At 35.6% G+C, this 22665-nt stretch overlaps 1 protein-coding gene across 1 annotated transcript in view; it reads left to right on the forward strand.

The window, feature by feature from the left end:
- Nucleotides 1-4347: 4347 nt before the first annotated feature.
- steap4 (STEAP family member 4) overlaps nt 4348-22665 on the forward strand; it is a 79745-nt gene continuing 61427 nt past the window's right edge. Inside the window, exons 1-2 of the mRNA XM_039737018.1 lie at nt 4348-4620; nt 6165-6624. Coding sequence (XP_039592952.1) covers nt 4601-4620; nt 6165-6624 — 480 coding nt within the window. The 5' untranslated portion in view covers nt 4348-4600. The remainder of the gene's footprint in view (nt 4621-6164; nt 6625-22665) is intronic.

A 22665-nucleotide genomic window follows, 5' to 3' on the forward strand; every position in this document is an offset into this window, starting at 1 on the left:
ATTACGCTTCAAATTTAACTTTTCATCATTGTAATTTTACCACTACTGTACTTTCTAATGAGAAAAAAATGAACATGCCCAATTTTCCACACCTTCCACCAATTTCTATTCCAGAGACAATACTGATCAGTCTTGAACATTCAGACAGCATCTCAACAATATATAAAAACACGTTAACGTCTCTCCCTTTTAAAAGATTCCAGTGAGGAAAAGACCTTTCACTTAATATTTCAGAGAAGGAGTGGAAGGCCGCCATGTATAGAATACACTCTAGTACCATATGCACAAAGCTTTCAGTCATTCAATTTAAAATCTTTCATCAATCACATTTATCTTGTCTGAAATTCTCCAAAATGTATCCAGGCCAAGATCCAACCTGCGAGCAATGCAGTTGAGCTCCAGCCTCACTGAATCACATGTTTTGGGTGTGCACCAAACTAACATCATTTTGGACAAAAATCATTAAATGTCTATCAGACAGCCTTGGTGTCACAGTCCCTCCTGATCCATTACCGGCTGTGTTTGGTGTACTCCTGGATGGGCTTAAATTGGAGAAGAACAATTTGATTGTACTTGCCTTTACCACAATACTAGCATATAGACTTACCTTGCTCAACTGGAAGAATCCCAACCCACCTTTTATAATTCAGTGAGTAAATGATGTTTTATACTATATAAAATTGAAAAAACTCAAATGCATCTCTTACAGTTAGGAGCTAATATTTACTTAAGAAAGACGCAGGTTATAAGAGATTTTAAGCTGAATTGGACAATATCCCAAACAGACGTGTTTTTTGTGTAGGACTGACATTAATTCATTGTCTAAAAATTTAACTATAACATCCAGTTCCCTGAACTGTTTTCGATTATGTATAGATGCAAATCACAGAACTGTTTCACAAACCTAGTAAACAGTTCTAACTTTTGTATTCATTTATTTCCGTTTTTCAGCTGTTTTAAAGCACTTGTACTACTTTCACCAGCAGATGGCACCTGGGTTTGCAAGTAACATCAACATGCTTAAACAAAACTGCGTCATGGGAACCATGCATAGAAAGGTGTAATGCACATTGTGATTGCAGATTCAATAGAACTGGATTTGGACCATTTTAATATTAATATTAATACAGAGACCTTTTGTTGGGCAGTGGTTCAAAAGTGGATAATGGGCACCTTCTGGGGCAGATGTTATTTTAGATTAGAATGTTATAGACACAAATCTGTGCCTTCTTTCTACAGTAGTCCTGTTTTTTTTTAACAGATAGTTTGAATATAACGTCAGAGGAATTCTAATAATCACAACCCGATGTCTTCACAAGAATGGAAAGAAAACTTCAGCCTAAATGATAAAAACAAATTTGAAACCTAAACACGATTTGGTCAGTGTCCTTATTTGAAAGGAAGTAAACACACATGCATACACAAAAAGGATTCCAGATGTGGCATTGCTGTGCACTGCTGCTGGAAACCTACCAACAGATGCCAGGGCCCACATCCATAAGACTATTAACTTGATATCAGCTATTTGATGTTTATTTATGTGTGTACTCAAATACAGGGTGAAATGTGCAAAATCCATAAAACAGACAAAAGTGATAATACCAGTGGGAAGGAGGGGCTTCAGAGGCTTAATCCCTTAATATATTGTGCCAAGTCCCTGATGTTAAATTTATTTATTTCCCCTCCCTAGCTCTCCACAATAGTGCATTAATTTTACCACTCCTAAACGAAAGAGACAAATCTTTTTAAAACAATAAATGTGATGGACGGCCGGGGATCGTGCCCTGTTGGAAAGCCTGGGAAAGCAGGGGACCAAGAAAAGGGCAAGCCATTCCCCAGGACATGAAAGGACAACCACCCTGGGTTACATCGGGGCCATGAGCATGTGGCAGAAAAGCACAAGCCTGCTGGGTTACCTGGCCACCACCAGGGGTTGCTAGGATAATTCCAGAGTCACAGTCTGCAGCACTTCCGCCTCAACCGGTTTTTGTTCGATGAATCTTGAATGCACTGTATCATGTCTAACTTGGCTAATCATGTGAGTGTGTGCCAGGTCAAGGGTTCTCAACATGGGGCCATATGGCCTACTGGGGGACACACTCAGACAGTGGGCTACGACTCGCCTTTTCACGGGGACTTTTATATCTGACAACCTCTTTTTTATTTTGGGCACTGTGCAACTTTGTGAACTTGAGTTTTCGGGTTGCTCCGACACGCTATTTCACTCGATCAACTTCCTTTTGTTGTTTTTATTTTTGTGTTTATTTTTTCCTTGCCTGCACTTGGTATTTGCTGAAATTCTACTTTCCCTCGTGGTTTTGCCATTGCCTTTTCACAGAACACTGAGCTTAAGGGCTATTTATATTGATTTGCATATTCAAAGAGGCGTAATTCTGGGAGGAGTTGGGATGGGGCAACAGGCATGTTCATGTACGTTAATTTTCACATTGACTGGAATTTTTGTAGCTTAAGAACGTGGAAGCTGGCGTTCACACAGATTTATGCATCTGGATTTTTTTCTGCGTACGCACATTTCTGCTTTTGTGCTTACATCATGTTATAGTGCGAATTCTATGCATGAGGTCCCAAGTCTGTAAAAACTATGAACAGTTGTGTAGATCTGAACTCTTCCCCAATGCATCAATTAGGATGGACCTGAGATGAAGTGAAGTGCCCAAGCCCTTGTAAAGTCATACATATTGTCACAAAAAGCATTATGAGACATGAAAAGGTTTGGGGCAGCCACACATATATTATATCCTGGCTGCAAAGTTACTCATGCGAGTCCAAAACAGAACTGAATTGCTGCCTAAAGGTGTCAGCTTTTAAAGACAAGTGGAGGAAGTGACGCCATCAGGGCCGGAACCGGAAGTGACATCATTGGCAGTGCCAGGACTGAAAGTGATGTCATCGGCCACACCGGAACTGGAAGTGACGTCATCAGTGGCACCGGAACCGGGCAGGATTTCCCAAGAATAGTTTGTAAGGGATTGAGAGAGACAATTAGTGCACCTCGCCAACCCCTAGTCAGGTATGGAATTACTATTATTCAGGCTCTTTAGTTGTCTCCTAATCGCACATGTGTGACAATATGACATAATGAATTGGGTTCCCATACTTTATTTTTAGTCTTAGCAGTTAAGATTAATTGCATCTATGTACCATTTTTGTTTGCTCAGTATTGTTCTATTATGGGTGTGCACACTACAAAGACAGCATATTTATTGGTAGTGCAAAAGATGTAGGTCATTTGCTTGACATGGAAAATGTAGTATAATGTAGTTGCCCCATAGGTTACACAAATTATAACAATGCAATATAAAAATTACTCAGTTAATGGCCAAAAGTAGCCCATGCAAAAATAGTCAATTTAATTTTACCCATCATTTATTTTGTACATCTATTTATAACCCTGCTCATGAAGACATTGACAAAGCACAATACTTCTGCATTAAGAAACACATGACATAAATAAAAGTGAGCAGATTTTTCTCAGTTCCATCTACTGCATTCTGTGAATAGAAAAGAAATTGCAAAACAAACTAAGAACAGAGAATCTGCAACTGCAAAAAAGATTCTGACTTAACAATGTCATTGGTACTGTAACGCCACTATCCCATTGAAAAAAAGAGAAAGTGATAAAGAAACTTCTCTTGAAAATGTTATTGGAATGTTTAAAGGTCCCTTAGGGGTACAGAGATAGGAATTTCACTTCACCAGAAGAGAAAACAGAGAAAACAAGTAGAAATCCATTTTACCAAAAGTATATTCTCACTATGACAAATTCCAAAACATTAACACAGACTGAAATAATTACAGATGACATGTTGTTTCTAGAGTAAATAAGTACAGTAAACAGACATTATAAACTAAACTAATGAAGGTAGCCCTAAGATTTCTATGTAGAATGTGTATTTGAAAGTCAACAGTGCAGCACCTTAGCTCTTTTACCAGACAGTGCTGTTGCCATGTTAAATAATAACAGAGCCTGTTAATCAACAGAAAATTGTGACTGAAAATAGATCACTTTAAATTGTACAGATCCTTACAAAAATATAAGAGATCAATTCTCTCAAGTAGATGTTATACTAAAACATAACTGTGGACAAGTTCTTTCTTTAGATGTAATCTTTTAAACTAGTAGTCTGAAGGTTATAGAATATATCCTGAATGAAGTAGATTGTCATCTTGATTCACCTAATAGGAATCTCTTATAAGACACGTGTTTTAATCTGAATCAACAACACACTGAAATTATCCCAGCATTCCGTGAGCTTGCACAATCCTTGGAAAAACAGATTTAATTTGTTGGCACTTGTTAGGGAGTTTTTCTAGTTGGCAGCCTTTCTGAAGCTGCTGAATTACAGCCACAACGCTTATTTGAAAGGTATGTTTACAAAGTATACAGTGTAAGAGAAAGCTGCTGGAGCTTCACGGCACCTCCAAATCAGAAGGCACATAACCTTCCTTGTCAGACGCAACACATTTTGGCAGGCTGGATATATATTTCTATAAATTAGCAAAGCTTTCCAGTTGAGAGCCTTCTTGTTCAGATCTAATCATTCAAGACTTTGTCCTTCATTTCATCTGAATTTTGCCTATGGCTTTCCGTACTAGTTTGTAAGTGTTACATTTTTATTTGTATGTTTATTATTGTTCAGTTCCAATTATGGAATACTTGGATTGTTACCTGATGATAATTGAGAAGCTTTGAAACTGAGCCTTGTGTGAATTCATTGTTAGCTTTGTTATTAATTTGTATCTTTTTTTGCCAGAAAGACAGAAACACATATAAAAATACTCTACCTATAAACACCACATGCTTTGGACAGCTCAGGCTTTTAATGGCTTAATGGACCCATTTATTTTTAAAGAATTAGACAAGTAAACCAAATAAATTCATCCACTATCAAATGGAAAATATTTATCTTGTACAGATAAAAATAAAACTGTATATTAGAGTCTGTTGTCTGTTTCTGCCACATTCTGTTCTTTTTCATCTTATAGAAAAATTCATTGCTGATTAATCCATGTTAATGAAGATTATTTTTTATGTGAAGCTACATTTTATTTTATTTTTATTTTATTAAACACATTTCTTATTATCAATCCATTATCCGTCCATTAAGTGAACCCACTAAGCCTAATTTTTAGAGTCACAGAAGCCAGCAAATATTTTGCGAAACTCTACAGCCACCATTTAACCTAACACGTGCACATCTTTAGGATGCAGGAGAACAAAAGAAGTATCCAAAGTAAAAAACAATCCTGACACAGAGCAAACATACAGGCTCCTCAGAGATGGTGACCAGACCCGGGAATGAAGCTCAGTCTCTTGGAGTTATAAGGTGGAATCTCTGACTGACATGTCATTCATATATCATGCTAAATCAATGAAAAGTCTGATATTTCCACTTCAGTTTATTTTGTCACACATTGCCATTATGTCACATTAAGAGGTACAATAGCTAAAACCATTATAAAAGCAAAGAGGCATTAAGAAAAAAAAAGCAATTGAAATGCTATACTGTGTTTTCTACAGATAAACACATTATCCACATGGGCTCAAAAAATCAGCTTATTCAATCAATAATCTACATTACTACTTATCTTTTTGATTTGAAACCAAACGCGGTGAAGCCAGGATATGTTTGTGTATTAGGTAAGCCACTCTAAATCAATAGTCTGAGAATAGATGAGTTTTAAAACAACACTGGCCTCCTTTTGTGGTTGAGTGTTCCATTATGCATTGATAACAGTCATTTGTACTTCATTTGCAGATGACACTTCACTGTTGCCATTTTCCCCTGTAAGATCAAAATGTCCTTAGTGGCTCACTCTGTTTTGTAACAAATACTGAATCTAAATTTTTGTTAGGAGATGAAAGCATTCTTATGAGAATAAATCTGGCTGTTTGCTATTTATTTGATAAGGGGTTGCTTTCTGATTTTCTATTAAAGATGAGTTAATTCTTATGCAAATTAGACTGTCATTCTGTAGCATTTTAACAGTAATTACACTTTTTTATATTCCCAAGAAAATCTAAAAGAAAAATGAAACTGTCTGTTAAATTTTTTTTAAAGCTGTATAAGCCTTAGAATACTTCATTACTATAAAGATGGACTTTTCTGTTAATGGCAGTCATTTTTTTATTACTTCTTTAGAGACATGGAGGACGACTGCTTAAATATGTCACCTCTTGGACTTGAAGCACAAGACAAACTGGGTACAGTGTGCATTTTTGGAACAGGAGATTTTGGTCGCTCTCTGGGATTAAGATTGTTACAAGCTGGCTATCTTGTAGTATACGGAAGTCGCAATCCTGAAAATTCCAGCCTTCTCCCCAAAGGAGCCAAAGTCCTGTCTCATAAAGAAGCTGCAGAGTATTCACAGGTGATTTTTTTGGCTGTACATCGGGAACACTATGACTTTCTCTCAGACATCTCTAATCAAGTAGAAGGGAAGGTTTTGGTGGACATTAGCAATAACTTAAAGAAGAATCAGTACTCAGAATCCAATGCAGAATATCTCAGCAAATTGATGCCAAATGCCAATGTGGTAAAGGGTTTTAATACCGTGTCGGCCTGGGCTCTGCAGTCGGGAAACCTTGATGGAAGCAGACAGGTGAGACGATCAAAAACTTTGATTATACGTCACAGAAATTTTGGTAAAAAGAATAATAAACTGGATGAGTGTTATACCGACATTACATGAATTATAAAGTGTTCATTATCTACACGCAAAATATCAAACTAGTAATAATTAACTATGAAAAATAAGTGGTGCTTTCATAATGACCCCAAACCTAGAGTGAAGAGAATCGGGCTAAACTATTAAACAATAAAGTTCTTGTTACAAATAAGGAATGGAAACATGCAAAAGGCAAGTAAGTTAAACAGTAACAGAGAGAAAACAGTAAAGACCTACTGCCTCTTTGTTCTTTTCAAAAATGCATCTCCTTGGGCGCCCTGTCCACTTTCTAACACTTGAAAATCTATACTGATATACTAGGATGTGTGCCCATTTCTTCCTCCATCATTCTCTATGGCCTGAATTCTTCCTGTCAATAGAATGTTTTCCAACTGTTCACTCCCCTGGATTTTGTCTCTGAAGATGATTTTAAAGCCCTTCTTGGGGGCACTTCAACTCATGTTGTAGAATCAAGGATTGGCCAACTTTGTATTTGTTTCACAAACCCCAGGTTAGAGCTCCTTCGCTCTCACTTTGATTTCTGAATAGCAATTAGGCTTTGGTGCAATAGGTTTCATCTTCTTGGTTTTGACTATGTTTCATCTCCTGGTCCTATTCCAGTCTTCAGGAGAATACTAAGCCCTAGGAAACGTGTGCTTAATGCTACAACAATTTTCCTTCCCTCCTATGATACTGCCCCCGGATGTAGCCCTTCAGAGAGACCTCCAAAACAAATAAGGGACATAAACACACAAATGTTAATATGTATGATGCAAGAAATTTGTAAGTAAATTAGCAAAATATATGAGTAAAATAAAAAATCCTGCTGACATAAGTTTTCAAAGAAACAAACATCAAAAAGGTTTGGGGCAGCCACCCGTATATTGTGCCTTGGCTGCAAATGGATTGAATCGGTTGTGATGTTCACAGGTTTGAGTCCAAAATAGAACTGATTGTAAAATGAAAAGATGGTGGCTATAAAGCCCGAGACAGGATGTGACATCATCGGGACCGGGACTGGAAGTGACGTCACCCATGGTGCAGGGACCTAGCGAGATTTCCCGTAGATGGTTTGCAGAAGATTGAGAAAGAGAGTTAGTGCAGCTCAACACCTCCTTGTCTGGTGTGGTAGTACTATTCTTAAGGCCTTTCAACTGTCTCTCCCAATTGCACGTGTGTGACAGTATTAACAATCATCTTTGATCCTCAGTATATATTCTTCTGCACTAGTCTGGCAATTTCTAAAACTGTTCTAAATATTATGTCAGACCAACAAATTTTATGAAAAGTTAAAATACTGTAACATCATTAAACCAGACCTGAGAGAGAGAGAGAGACTGAGAAACAATATTCATACTGCTCATACACAGTATGGAAGGGGAGGATGGGAAGAGTATTACTTGTAAGGATGCCCTCTTTTACAAAAATTTAGCAGCCTTGGCACCTGAGGCCTGCTGTGTCTCAATCCTGGCATGGATCGGCTCAAGGAGATACAGAAGGTAAAGCACATGTGAGCAGTGGGAGACTTCAGATTGGTGTAGGGAAAAAGTTTGGAAGAGGAGAATGAGACCAGGTAGAAGAGACAAAAATGAAGCGTCCATGAGCACCATGAGATGAAGCAGTGGAATTGCAACAAAGACTCAAGTTTGGCTGCTGTATAACCAACAGTGCTTTTAAGGTCCACTATTTTCTCCACTTTTATTTGTGTTCTCTTACATACCACCAGTGATATACATACCACAGGTTGAAAACCACTGGTCTAGGCCGCAGCATAGACAAACAAAAGTCAAAGCAAGCAGAATTAAAAAATAGTATTAAAAGGGAAAATGAGAATATAATTTGAAAACCTGGAGAGGATTCAAGAGCTCAAAAGTGTGAGAGAGAGACAAGAAACAGAAATGCTTGAATACAAGATTCAACTAACCTTGAGTGTTGTTTAAAGCCTTAAATACATAGTCTAATAATCAATGACCCTAAGGTGAGTGGACCATGTATATCGTTGTTAAGCAGCAGAGCTGTCCATTTCAGAAAAAAAACCTATTGGCAGCAGGAGGGAAGGGAGACTCACATGTCTCCAAGTTTAACACTTCAGTACCACTTTATTTGCCTTTCAGTTTTTAATTTCTTCAAAGCTGCTAGAATACAATAACGGGAAGGAAATTATGTTTTCTGTGAAGTGTGTGTGATTAGTTTTTTAACACTGATTTTTCTTTATAGTGCTTTCTTGAAAAAAGCTAGCCTGCTGTCAATGTAAAAGGCCCAATTAGTAAAGAGAATTGACAGTCTTGTTGCAGTAGTGTGTTGGCTACCCTTGTTCATGGCAGCCCTACGGTTTCAGCACACTATAGCAATACATGGTGAAACTGGCAGATTATTTTCAGCCAAATATAAAGCAGTTTTTAATAAACATGCTGCAAGTAAAATAGGAGAAATCTTAGTGCAAGGCTAATAACAGATTTATCAGTACTGTCTGGCATCCCACGTGCCATTTCACCATATTCTGTATTTTCCATTCTGTTACATGGTTTCTTTGGACAATTTGAACCAGCAATAAAACACACAGTATATACTAAATATATACAGCTTTTATTGTTGCAATTAAAATGAAAATTATTTTAATTTAAAACAGGAATGCATCTATTCTCATTTTGTGTATAGTTAGATTAAGCAGAAGTTATTATCCCAGAGGGAAATTTGTTTGCAACAGGAAAGTACGAAACATAAGACATTGTCAGACAGATACAAGAAAATAGGCCAAGACACAACAACTGACATCCAGTGTTACTGTATATATACACACACTCAAGATTTAAAGAATATAAAGAAGAACAATTACAATGCACTAAATGATAAGTCAGAATTCAGCAGCATCTTTGCAATTAACAGAATTCAAAATCCTTCAAATTAAAGAGTTCTTAATCTGTTGCTCTTTACCCTAAGGAGCAAAAGTTTGCAGCCTGATGGCTACAGCTGAAATTTATGAAAATGGCTGTTGTGTGTCAAAACGAAGTCAGCTTTCTAACCTATCTGTAATGCAGCTCGGTGACAAAGGTCTGCTGCAAAGTAATAATTGTTTGTTGTTCAGATAGTTTCTGTGCATATTGTTGAAGGTGCCTAACCAACACATAAAAATAAATGGAACAACAGGCCATTCTGTTTCTTACACCTCTGTTAAATCTCAATCCCAGGTATTTTCTCTACTTCCATCAAACTAAACAAACCTTTATATGATATAGTACCTTTCTATAGTGAACAGCATTCTGAGGTATTATACAAGTACAGAGGCATGGTATACAATAGTTTATAATTTTTATGTTTTTTACAATTGTCAGGATGATTAAGAAATTTGATGAGCATCATAAAGTCAGACAGGGTTTTTGAAATGGTTAGAGGTTTTACCCACACATTTCTTCTAGGGAGTTATTCTTCTGTCTTTTACTCTGGCTAAAGTTTACTGATCCTGTGGCTAATGGCAGCATTTAACTGTCTGTGTTACTGACTGTCGTAATTAGTCAGGTGGTCAACACTTGTATGGGGTAAGTACATCATTCAGCATGGACCCCATGAAAGTGGAATGGGCTGTGGTGACTTAGATTCTGACAAAGTTTGTCGGAGAATTTAGGAAAGGTATTTTTCCAAGGGTATTATTATATTTTCTTTCTGGAAACATTTTATTTTTTTCTTTGATATGTAGATAATAATGAATTTATCACTTAAAACACAACACTCAACCAAATGTCATTCATATGTGTATCTCCCCAGAAAACTTTCATAAGGAGACAGTCCATTAAAAAATTCTGTTTTTATTCCTAATGCTGAAAAGAAACACTTCAAATGTTTACAATATAATATACAGTAATAGTAATAATATGATACAATTTCAAAGTACTGTATTTTTCTTTCGCTAGTTTCAAATTCTCATTCTTCATTTAATTATAATGTCTTTTTATACCGCCCTGCGGTGGGCTGGCGCCCTGCCTGGGGTTTGTTTCCTGCTTTGTGCCCTGTGTTGGCTGGGATTGGCTCCAGCAGAACCCCGTGACCCTGTAGTTTGGATATAGCGGGTTGGATAATGGATGGATGGATGGCTTTTTATGCCCCCCTATTAGAATTCTGGATTAGTCACTTGAGTTTTCTCATGTCTTCAAACATTTAAAAGTAGAACTTTGTTCTATGAAGTCACTTCATGTTGACTGCTCCTTTGAAAATCATTTCATTGGATTTTGTTTTTATATTCATCAGGCTGTTTAGGGGCTTTTTTTTGATTTCGGACCCCTACGTAAAAACTTGTATTGTCTGATTTTTGCCAGCCTTAACCTGTATTAATTCTGACATTTGTCTTTCTCGACCAATATGATCCTCTATCATCTGGATGGAATGCTTCAATGTGCTTTTTCCCAATGGCAGCATTTTTGTTAAATTCTTCCAAATTAAACATCATTTTTGCTTCTGTCTGTCAAAGAACAATTTTATTATGAGCAAATCCCTGTCACTACAACTTTCCTGTTACCAGAACTCAAAATATGACAATAGAATTTCTTGATTAAAGACTTACACTCTGAAGTGTAATGTGGCTGCAAAATAAAGTGTCAATCATAATTTAATCAAGTCATACTGAGCCATCCATCTACATCAAAGTTGATTAAATTTTTAACATCAAATTATCAAACTGAAATGATCTGTCAGACAAGAATGACTAACATCTCTGAACTATAATTGGTTCATATTACAACTTATCTATCCAATAAAACTCTTTTTTTGAGGTGGAATTTTGGAGCAATGATTAGGGCTGCTGCCACACACAGGTTTGGAGTACCAGGTTTGACCTGGGTGCTGCTTTTATGATGTTTCTATATTTGCCAGTTCAACCTATGGACCACTCATACATAAGCACATACCTTCACTTGACTAATTTATTGTAGATAAAAAAACAACTTAAAATGCAGAAGAAACTGTAGTGAAACCACACACAGAAATGAGGAGAACATACAGACACCTAGACAGCAAGTGAGCCTGGGAAATGAAATCGTGCTGCTTCTTATATGGTAAATGTATTATTTGATTAAAGGTGACATACCCTAGTATAGCCAGTAATTTAAAGGATTACATTTTCTTTCTGCGCCTTAATGTTATAACTAGTGAGTATATCCTTTTGCTGAATAATCAAAAAAATGAAAAAGCCTCTTTATTACAGAACAATAGAGCAGCATCCTGGGTTTTAACATAAGCCTGGATGAAGTCCATGTGGAGATTGTATGCTCTTATATATCTGCGTGAGTTTTCTCTGAAGTTTCATTGATTGCTGATTACAAAGTGGCCCCTTCATGAGTGTGAGTGGGCACTCTGGTGAACTGGAGCCTATTGGGCTCTTTCCAGCCTTGCACTCTGTATTGCTTGGCAGGCTTGGACCCCCTGTGACACTGCTTTAGATTAAGCATTTTTGCGATTGACTTGCCTTAATGTAGAAGGTTTTATTTGTTTAAGGTGAGGTGTTTTAAATGCTTCTACAGCAAAAAGAAAAAAAAAACTGACAGAATTACAGTATTGAATGTATCATAAAGAATTTCATAGTTGATAAAAAGTCATTAAGGTAGAGAAACTATTGTAGCTTATACAATACGGCTGATTTAATCAAGCCAGCATAACAGAGTAACCTACTGTTGCTGTACAGCAGTAGCTTTGAACATTTTTTTCTCACAACCCAGTTTTGTATTTTGTGTGTCTTTGCAAATCTCAGTCATTGTGAAGTGTTATCAAGGGGATCCATCCCCATTCTAGAATTGCCCGCAATTGCCCCTGGTGGTCCACAGTAGATAAAGTCCAAGACCATTAAAGTTAGACCTAGAGGGGTAGCAAAATTGTTGTTTGCCCTTCTATTTGTTTGCCAGGTTTTGTTCACCCAGTGCTAATTCCTCACTTGTATTCAATAAAAAGTGTAATTTTGCTAGACGTCTCACTGAATAAAGACCCAATTTTTGTGTACTTTCAAGCTTCATTTGTGTTATTCAGGCTATGGACAGACTGAGGGCCACTTTTAATCATAATATAAGGAAATGTTAAATCTACAATAAGTTTGGCAGCATCTCTTTAAACTGCTATTAAATTTGCTCTGTCTTTCTCTTTTATACTTGGAAACAGGACCATCTCCACCATCTATTTGAAAATAACACATTTATTTTATTGGGAATGAGTGACATCTTCAATGTTTTCAGCTAATATCAGTAAATTAAGCTAAATCTAACATACTTCATAATAACATTCAAGCATCTTAATTAAATGAAAAAAACTATCCACAAAGAAATTAAAAAAAGTGAATTTCAAACATTGATCTCTTTGTCTTTTTTCATAATAAAATAATTTACAATTCTATTAAAACACGGGGGTCTGTTAAGACATATTTAAAAATATTCTTTTGTTAACTACTTAAACTAATCTTTATTCTATACAAAATAAACTAGAGTGTTCTTTTTACACAATATAAAATATATACAATTGAACTTTTTCAAACAGAGAAATGGAGACACTGTGCAATGGATACACCAGACACTTATTACTATGCTATCTGTTATTTTTATTGTACAGTACTACTTCTCTATTTCTGTACTTTCTTGGTGATCTTTGGGTATTTAACCAGCTGCTCTCCAACTCTAGGCCTATTCTCATTAATATTATTCTCTTATTAACATCTTGCCATTGCCATGAAAACAGTTTTTATCTGCAAGCTTAAAAATGTACATTTATTTGCTTAGAAGACACTTTTATCCAAAGCAACTTACAAAAGAGGTCGACTTATTCAAATTAACATTAGTCTGGGGAATGTTTGGATACAAGTGACACAGGAAAAGGACACAAAACAAGTGAAGAGCTCAAAAAAAAACTAGCTGCAATTCCCAGATTACAAAACCTAAGAGTAAGTTTGGCTGAAAGTCACCAAACAAAATAATCTTCAAATGCATTTTAAACACATTGGGAGAGGCAGTATATCAAACAGAGGCTGGCAGTTCATTCCACGAGCTAGGAACTATACATGAAAAGAGTCTGAGACTGAGATTTGATACCACATAGAGGTGGCATCACCAGATGCCATTTATCTGCAGACCTTAGTGGCCGATAAGGAGCATAAGATCTGACAAGTGTCCATTTATATAGGTGCTGATCCACTGACTACTCTGTAGACAAGCATCAAGGATTTGAACTTAATTTATGCAGCTGCAGGGACCTCCTCTAAAGAGAGGAGTGACATGTGCCCACCTCAGCTGGTTGAACACCAGATGTGCAGCTGCATTTTCAATCATCTGCATCGGCTGCACTCTGGTACCCCCACCATCAGAGAGATGCAGGAGTCCAGGGGCCTCATGCATAATGCCGTGTGTAGAATTCGCACTATAACATGACGTAAGCACAAAAGCCGAAATGTGCTTATGCATAGAAAAATCCAGATGCAGAAATCTGTGAGTACTCCTATTTCCATGTTCTTCCGCAACATAAATCCCAGTCAGCTTGAAAAGTAACGCACATGCACGTGCCTGCTGTCTTGCCCCAATTCCTCCCAGAATTACACCTCTTTGAATATGCAAATCAATATAAATAGCCCTTAAGCTCAGCGTTCTGTGAAAAGACAATGGGAAAAGCATGGGGGAAAATAGAAGGATTTCAGCGAATACCAAGTGGAGGCAAAGGAAAAACATACTATTTGTTCAGATAAACCGTGGTATAATCAACAAAAGGGAGTTGATCGAGTGACATAACGTACAGCTCTCTGAATAATTACAATACTGAGATATATACGTAATATAATTTTCATGATGATTAGAATGAAAGCATGTTATTAAACATGGGAACACGATGGCGCAGTGGTTGTTCTTGTCTCACACAAGATGCTGCTGCGCCATGCGCAACTTTCGATGAAATTATTGTAGCAGTACTGTCTCTTTCAAATGTGCTAACTTCCAATTCCTGTCCTTACTTTTCTTTCCCCAAATACCCAATCGCCACACAATCAGCTCTGTTATGGACGTTAAGCCATCTGTAAGCTTACAACAACGATTCTTCAAAACTTTTAAGGAACTTTGAAATATCTTCATAGTACATGTTTAATTATTCTATCCATCTGTCCTTACAGTGTCGCGCCAGCCTCAGCAAATATGCAGCATGAGGCAGGAACAATTCGTGAACTTGCTAGCGCTGCGGCACTTTGTCCTCACATGTTTAATTATTAACAATACAGATTATTTAAATGAAGTTTAAGTTTTGTCTGTGTAATATAATCAACGTATTTTGCTGCATTTTATCTTAAAAATGATATCGTCATCATATGTAAATACACGCTTTATAAAGTGGCGCAGGTTGTGCAATATTATAACTGTAGTGCAAGTTTACAGTGGGTGATTGTACTTATAAGTACAAACAGTTCTACAAGGAGCAATTGATTGAGTGCATTTATAGTTCTTGGGATGAAACTGTTTCTGAACCGCGAGGTCCGTACAGGAAAGGCTTTGAAACGTTTTGCAGTGGCTGAGACAGCATGTGCTTGATGCTGTATACCAATAATTCTCTTTCCAATCGGCTGCTTCTGTGATTCCCCACTCAGATACAGTGATATAAATACTCCGAGTGGTGCAGTGAGAGTAATATGGAAAAAGATGATCCGCTGTGGCAACTCCTAACAGGAGGAGCTGAAAGAAGAAAAAGAAGAAGATGGTGCAGTGAGAGTAACAATGCTAAAGCAGTTATGGTATTTGAAATATTATGGCTATTCCCTAGACCATTATATTGTTACAGGTAATCTACAATCAGATGCAGTACACTAATAAACAATATGCGGTTAGTTTCAGTGTATTTATAAAGCCGCATCAGGAATGTGGATCTAAGCAATAAAGGGTAACCACACAGGAACAGTGCACTACTTTGATGCTGGGTGCCGCCAGTCTGCAAAACCGAGCGCAGAACTTGCGTATAACAGGGTATGAGGTACCGTGGAAATATGCGTGGCTTTACGCCAAGTTTAGGTTTTATACATTGCAATTTGAATGTGGAAACATTCTTACGCAACATTTCTGTGCGTACCCACCGTTTATACATGAGGCCCCAGATGTGACAAGGCCAAAGCCTGGATGAGGAGTTGTGCTGAATACTCTGCTAGATATGGTATGACCTTGTAGATATTGAGGAAAGAAGAAATAAACTTAATAATGCACAATGGCTTAAACTTCTTAAAAGAGCATTTTATATTGAAAAGACAGCTTGTTTTATAGATCACTGAGCACATTTTGAAGACGCATAGGCTCTTTTAATCAAACTTTTGAAAAGAACCGTAGGAGTCAGATAATGCAAAAGATAGGCTAATAGATAATCCACCACTACCAGTCAATACTTTGACGGATTTGATCTGAAATGTACTGTCAATTATTATTACAAACTCAATATGCTCCCAATACAAGGCACAAGCAAATCTGACCCTAAAACACATTATTGCTAGTCGTATTGTGGGTTCTGATATTAATAGATGATTTGAAAAATAGATATAGTAGAAGAAAACAAGACCCCACACAGAATATAGAATCCTGCATGATCCCATTTTTCAGAATCCCATATTAAACATTAATTGTCTCCTATCCAGATGTTTATTGCATTCAGAGATTTCTATATCATTTTGTAAACCACATTTTGAACTGTTTCTGCTTGCATTCATTATTAATGGAGACATTATTTTTCTAAAAGATTGTTGATAATCGTTTTAAATTTTGTAGTGCAATGAAGGACAAGGAGATGCCACCACCTGAAGTTCATCTAATAATTGAAACAGAGTAAAAAGTATAGGTATACATTTTGTTTAGAAAGTCACCCTCTTGAAACATGATTTCTAAAATTCTTATTTTGGCAGGAAATTCTATTTTTAAGTAGCACACAACCATTTGTAACCCATGAGTATTATACATTCTTGCATATACAACTAAAATTACATACAATGCAATATTCAACAAAACCATTAAACATTATGCAATATAAAGTTTTATATGCACAAAGATTGTACATGTCAAGTTCTTAAAGATTCCAAATATTATTCAGTAAATATTAACAAATAAATATCTTAAACTATTTCCTTTAATTTATTAATCTAATGATAATTGAACACATGTGAATTTTTAATATAACTCTTTCCTAAACTGAACCACTTTGTGTGTTTACATTTACAGAGAATAAAACTTCCTGAAACCTCTGGATCAATAGAAAGTCATGCAAAAAGGGGATGATTACTTGGCTGGTTTACAGTGGCGTACTAAATCAGTAAATTAGGTTAATTAAAACAATGAAATGAAAATCAAATTATTCCCCAGCTGCTTTCTAAAAATATTCCCAAATGCAATGAGCCAAAATGAACACTTGCTCTCCAGGGGAAATGAACGCATGGGAATAAATAATCCAGATCTTAAGTGGAAAATTTAATTGGAAAATTTGAAATAAACTGTCATTTATATTGTCTTCATAAACATTATTTTAATGATGTTCAGTATATGTGATAATGGTTTTACTGAGAAGATGAAATAAAGGGCCAGTAAATGAAACCAGGCAGGTACACTTTTCTCATCATGTTTTGCACTTATCAGTCATTTCCACTCAAGGTGCTAAAGACTTGTGAATTTCCCTATTGATAATCACAGTATGTAACATTTTTGCATTATAGCTTTCATTAACTTCCATTAATAAATCTTTACAAACCTTTGCAATGAATGAATGGTTTCAGCTTTAATTTAGGTACCGCAAAAGGATCTACAACTAATGAATACATGATCTGAAAAGATTTGAAGAAGCATTACATGGTGGGAGCTAATGAATTATTAAGGGAAGTTATTAGAAAGTGTTACCAGTATGTGAATTAATATATAATTACGTAACAATTTGAATGCACACGAACTAATCTGTAAAGCAGTATATAATGTTAATTAATGACTTATTAATGGAAGTTATCATAAAGTATTAGCAATAAATGAATGTCTTTCTAGAATGTATGTCTTTGAAGATGAAATGTAATTTGTTCATCTCTACTTTTACAAGTTTTTAAGTCCTACACATTTCCTTATTAGGTGTCACACACATGTATGCATTAAAGCAGGCTACCTAAATGAGTGTTTGGAAGCAGATCTTGTTCACGTAAAGGTTTTTAAACATAATCATTCCTTTCCTCCAGCAGAAGCCTTTTATAATATTCATAACAATTTAACATTACTTGAATGTTATTTGTAGTTGCCTATCCTAAATACTTAACTGCAAATTATGAGAGATAATGATATTTTATATCATAATGAGGCTCATGCTTTTGTACATTTATTCTGTAATATAGACTACTACACTCTTTTGGTTAAGCCCACAATAATAATAATAATAATAATAATAATAATAATAATAATAATAATAAGTTGCATTTATAGAGTGCCTCTCACAAATTCAAGGTTGCTTAAAAAATGTAATATAAAAACAATTAATTTATTACTTCTATGGTCCTAATTTACTAGGTGTGCTTGCATATGTCAATATATATATAGAAAGATAAATACAAATGCAATTAAAAAGTTTGCTAATCCCTTATTATATGACAAAATTAACTCAAGCTGCACCATGTACCATTTTACACTTGTAACAGCCATAATAAAACAAAGAGATCCAGTGATTTTAAAAACTCTTTCCAGTATTACATTGCAAATTACTGTAAAATAAAAATTAAAGGCAAGGCTGTTCCTTTTATGAATCTTAATTTGGTTTGCCCAGAATCCCATTTAGGTCATTTTTGTTCACTGCTATTATATATTTCTTACATGTATAAAATTATATTTCATTTGTAATGTCATCATGGTGCCATCTTTTTGTTGATTTTCTTTGTGGCTGGTGTTATTTTACCCTAGATTTCCATTGCCGCATGCTGTGTTTTTGTGTTTGACATTGTTTATGTGATGGCAGCACATCATAACCAATGTGCACATCATGGATTAAAAACAAACAAAAATCTTCAAGTGATTTAGTTTTTATAGGAAAGGATCTCTAGATACCCTGAGATCTTTGCTTTGTAATGTAGACTTCATCTTTTGTTTAGGATTTTCATAACAATCTATATTACTTGTATTGTGTCAGTTATTTGTATTTGTATCTGATTTGGAGATGCTTAATTCACTATTTTGTCAGGTTTTCGTGACTGCATATATTTTAGGTGTTTTCTACTAGATTATTAGACTTTTAATCAGAAAAGTGGTATTTTTAAATAGATCTCTAAGATGACTTTTTTTGTTTTCCATTGCACGGAAGAAGTTGGAGATTTAAAAAAGGGAAAAAATGCAAGATTATTCATTTAATTTTAGTGAGTCCTTCAAAGTGATTGTTGCCAAATGGAAAATTAATTTATTTATTTTGTTTTGTTTTTTTAAAAAATGGCCTCTGTGATTGAGTATTTTTTCAGGAGGCATTCAATGTGGTAAAAGTGGTGTTCCATAAGGGGTCAGTGCGAGAGACGCTGCTATTTTTAATATATGTATAAATGATTTGGAAAGGATTATAAGTAACAAACTGGTTAAGGTTGCAGACGATACCAAGATAGGTGGATTAGCAGATAATTTGGAGTCCATTAAATAATTACAATGGTACTGAGACAGCATATAGGCTTGGGCAGATTTGTGGCAGAAGTTTAATGTCAGTAAACGTAACGTATTATACCAATTAAGTAAAAATGTTTGGTTTGAATACACAATGGGAAGTCTGAAAAAACCTTATGAGACGGATTTAAGAGTCGTAGTGGACTCTGTGCTATCAACTTCCAGACAGTGTTCAGAAGCCATTAAGAAGGCAAACAGAATGTTAGGTTATATAGCACAGTGTGTGGAGTACAAGTCCAAGGAGGTTCTGCTCAAGCTGCTTATGTGTGCAGTTTTGGTCTCCAGTCTACAAAAAAGATATAGCAGTGCTGGAAAAAACCCAGAGAAGAGCAACTAGGCTGATTCCAGGGCTACAGGGGATGGATTATGAGGAAAGATTAAAAAAGCGTGATATAATTGAAGTGATTAAAATTATGAACGGAATTAGTACAGTGGATTGAGACTCTTATTTTAAAATGAGTTCATCAAGAAAACGGGGACACGGTTGGATACTTGTTCAGGGTAAATTTTGAGCAAACATTAGAAAGTCTTTACACAGAGATCTGTAGACACTTTGATTAATCTACCAAGTAGTGTGGTAGACAAGAGGACTTTGGGGATTTTCAAAGCTAGACTTGATGTTTATTTAGAAAAATTAAGTAGATAGGACTGGTGAGCTTTGTTGGGTTGAATGTCCTATTCTCATCTAGATTGTTCTAATGTTCTAATGCTATTCCCCAACATTGAATTTGACTTAAATTGTAAAGGTTAACCGCTGAAAAGTTTATTTTTTTTCTTTTGTCTTACTGGAACCACACTGATCCAACAACTTATCCTGTTATCCTCATAATTAACCAGTATTAACTCTGGATATATATACATTTAGAACAATATTGGAATTTTATTCTGACTTAAACCTTAAGTATAAATAACGTCTGTAATGCTACTTGTTTCTGGGTAATTGCCTTATATTATTTCTCATTGGTAAAATATTTTTAATGGAAATTATTTGTAATAAACAAAATAATTTATGCAAAATTGTATTTGCAATGAAATTCAGTGTTTCACTTTTCAAAAAAAAAAATTGTGAAATAAATTGCATTTCACTTCCAGACATTCACATATGAAGAGAAGCATTTAATTCCTGTCTGGAAGCATTTTCAGGAATTCTGCATGCGCCTAACTGTCATTTAGTATTTAAGCAAAGATTCCTTGTGGAAAAAACATCAAGGGAAGTATCCATTATGATAAGGCGGTTACTATGTCACGGCTGTAGAGTAAACACAGTAATGTGGAGAATATACATTTTGGTGTGTCTTTGTATGGAATATATGCTGAATGTTACATTTTTTAAAATGAACTCTGCGGTGATGTGAACAAGTGGCATGGGTAGAATTGCTTTTACTGGTGTGTTATGGATTCTCATAACATGTATTACACAGCAGAAAAGAACACAGATAAACATGGAAGTATTTAAAAGGCTTTAGGAAGATGTAATCCTTGTCTTCCAAATAAAAAACAGTTAACAGATTTTAGGATTGCAAGAGAAAATGAAAAGGAACCAGGAAGAGCTAAAGAAAGGTCTTTTGATGCAGCAAAACAAGGTTTATCAATCAAGTTTGGGTACCCCAGAAACATCATGAAAGTTCTTTGTATCGTTGCAAAACTGACACCACAAACAAGACAGCAGAAAAAGAAACCCAACTCAGCAGCACCAAAGCAAGAAACAAAGTACCACCGTAGAATTTGATTAAATAATGAACATTTTCAGGATAGATTCTAGCCAAAATTAAAAACCAAATCTGAATTCTTTGAGTATGAAAACTGTATAATCCGAATATAGATTAATAGAAACTGCACAGGAATTTACACAAAACAATGTATAAAAGGAGTAGATCATAACAAAACTGTTTTAGTGAGTTTTGCAGTTGTGAAATCATGTGTAAATCAAATGTTAAAGTCAATTTCACAAAATCGCATACGAATGGAAACTCAGCTCATTTGTTCATCACTGCCTATTCGATTTTTTGGTAAGAAATTTTTAATAAAGAGCAAGATTGGAGTTTTCTGGACAAGGACAAAGGTAGTGTGGTGCTAGTTGGTCAAGCACACAGATAAGAATGTAATTGTACTTTATAGGTGTGACAATAATCCTAAACTGAACTGGTGATACTACATATTTTATCATAGCAAAGCCTTACATTTTTGAAAAACCAAATGCTGTTTTACACCTGAATATCATTACTAAGTGAGACAAAGATAAGCCATGATGAAATAGAATGAAGCTTGATATTTTAGCACATGCAGGGTTACTGTTTTTCAGAATATGGTAGAAAGAGTAATAATGGCATTAGTAACATTAGTAACATTAATTGATTCTTGCTGGTAGATATTTATTTAAGTTCATCTAATGAGGAAGCAGTTATAGATTTAGGTTTTGATGCTAATACAGCGTCAAGATTTGTAACAATTTTAAATCAACTTTGAATCATCTATTGAATCATAAAGTTATTGAAAACCACCACTGGTGGAGTCTCCTGTAATAATACATAGTCCTGAAACAGTGTTTTTGAGCCCCCCAACCCTCCCACACACCCCCTCCTTACTCCAGATGTTTTACATGATCTGTCCTTCCTTATTCCTCCCCTTGGATTTATACAACATGCATGTAATAACCAAGGCATTTCAGTTTCAGTTTATGCCTTGAATATAAACTTAATAGAACTCCATTAGAGAGACATCATGTGTACTTAACGACAAGATAAGAAGACCAAGATCAGAGGGATTATGTTTCAACATACCACAGATGATAAAATAATGAAATAAAGCTCAAGCTCTCCATCTGTGCCCCACCCATTGCAGAAACAAACATTAACATTTTTTCGGTATTGAAATGTGTTCTTGTTAGAAATTTAAACTATGCTTAAATCATGAATTGAATATGACATCAGAGACAGTAAATCAGGCATTTCATTAAGAAGCTCTGAGATAATTAGCTGTCAGGAAATGATACAGTAACTAGTGACAATGCCCTTGCACCTACTGCTGTCTTCAATATTGAGACATTATACTATACCCTCACTATTTATTAGATTTCTTATAAATGAAGAAATCCCAATGGGTAACATTCATGCATAGCCTTAAATATGGTGGTTAATATGGTGGTTCTTGTGTCAGTGCTAGCAGTGTCGGTTGATGGCTAAAGCTCTTGCAAGACAGGACTGAGGTTGGCAATCGTTCTGTACTAGTCCTCCACAACTGATGTCTACCAAAAGCAACAAAGAAAATGAAAAGCTCAGCTCATCAGAAAGGCAATGGTGAGATAGCCAAATGCAGATTAGAATATGGCACCTTG

This window comes from Polypterus senegalus, chromosome 15 (assembly GCF_016835505.1).
Source record: "Polypterus senegalus isolate Bchr_013 chromosome 15, ASM1683550v1, whole genome shotgun sequence".
Taxonomy (NCBI): domain Eukaryota; kingdom Metazoa; phylum Chordata; class Cladistia; order Polypteriformes; family Polypteridae; genus Polypterus; species Polypterus senegalus.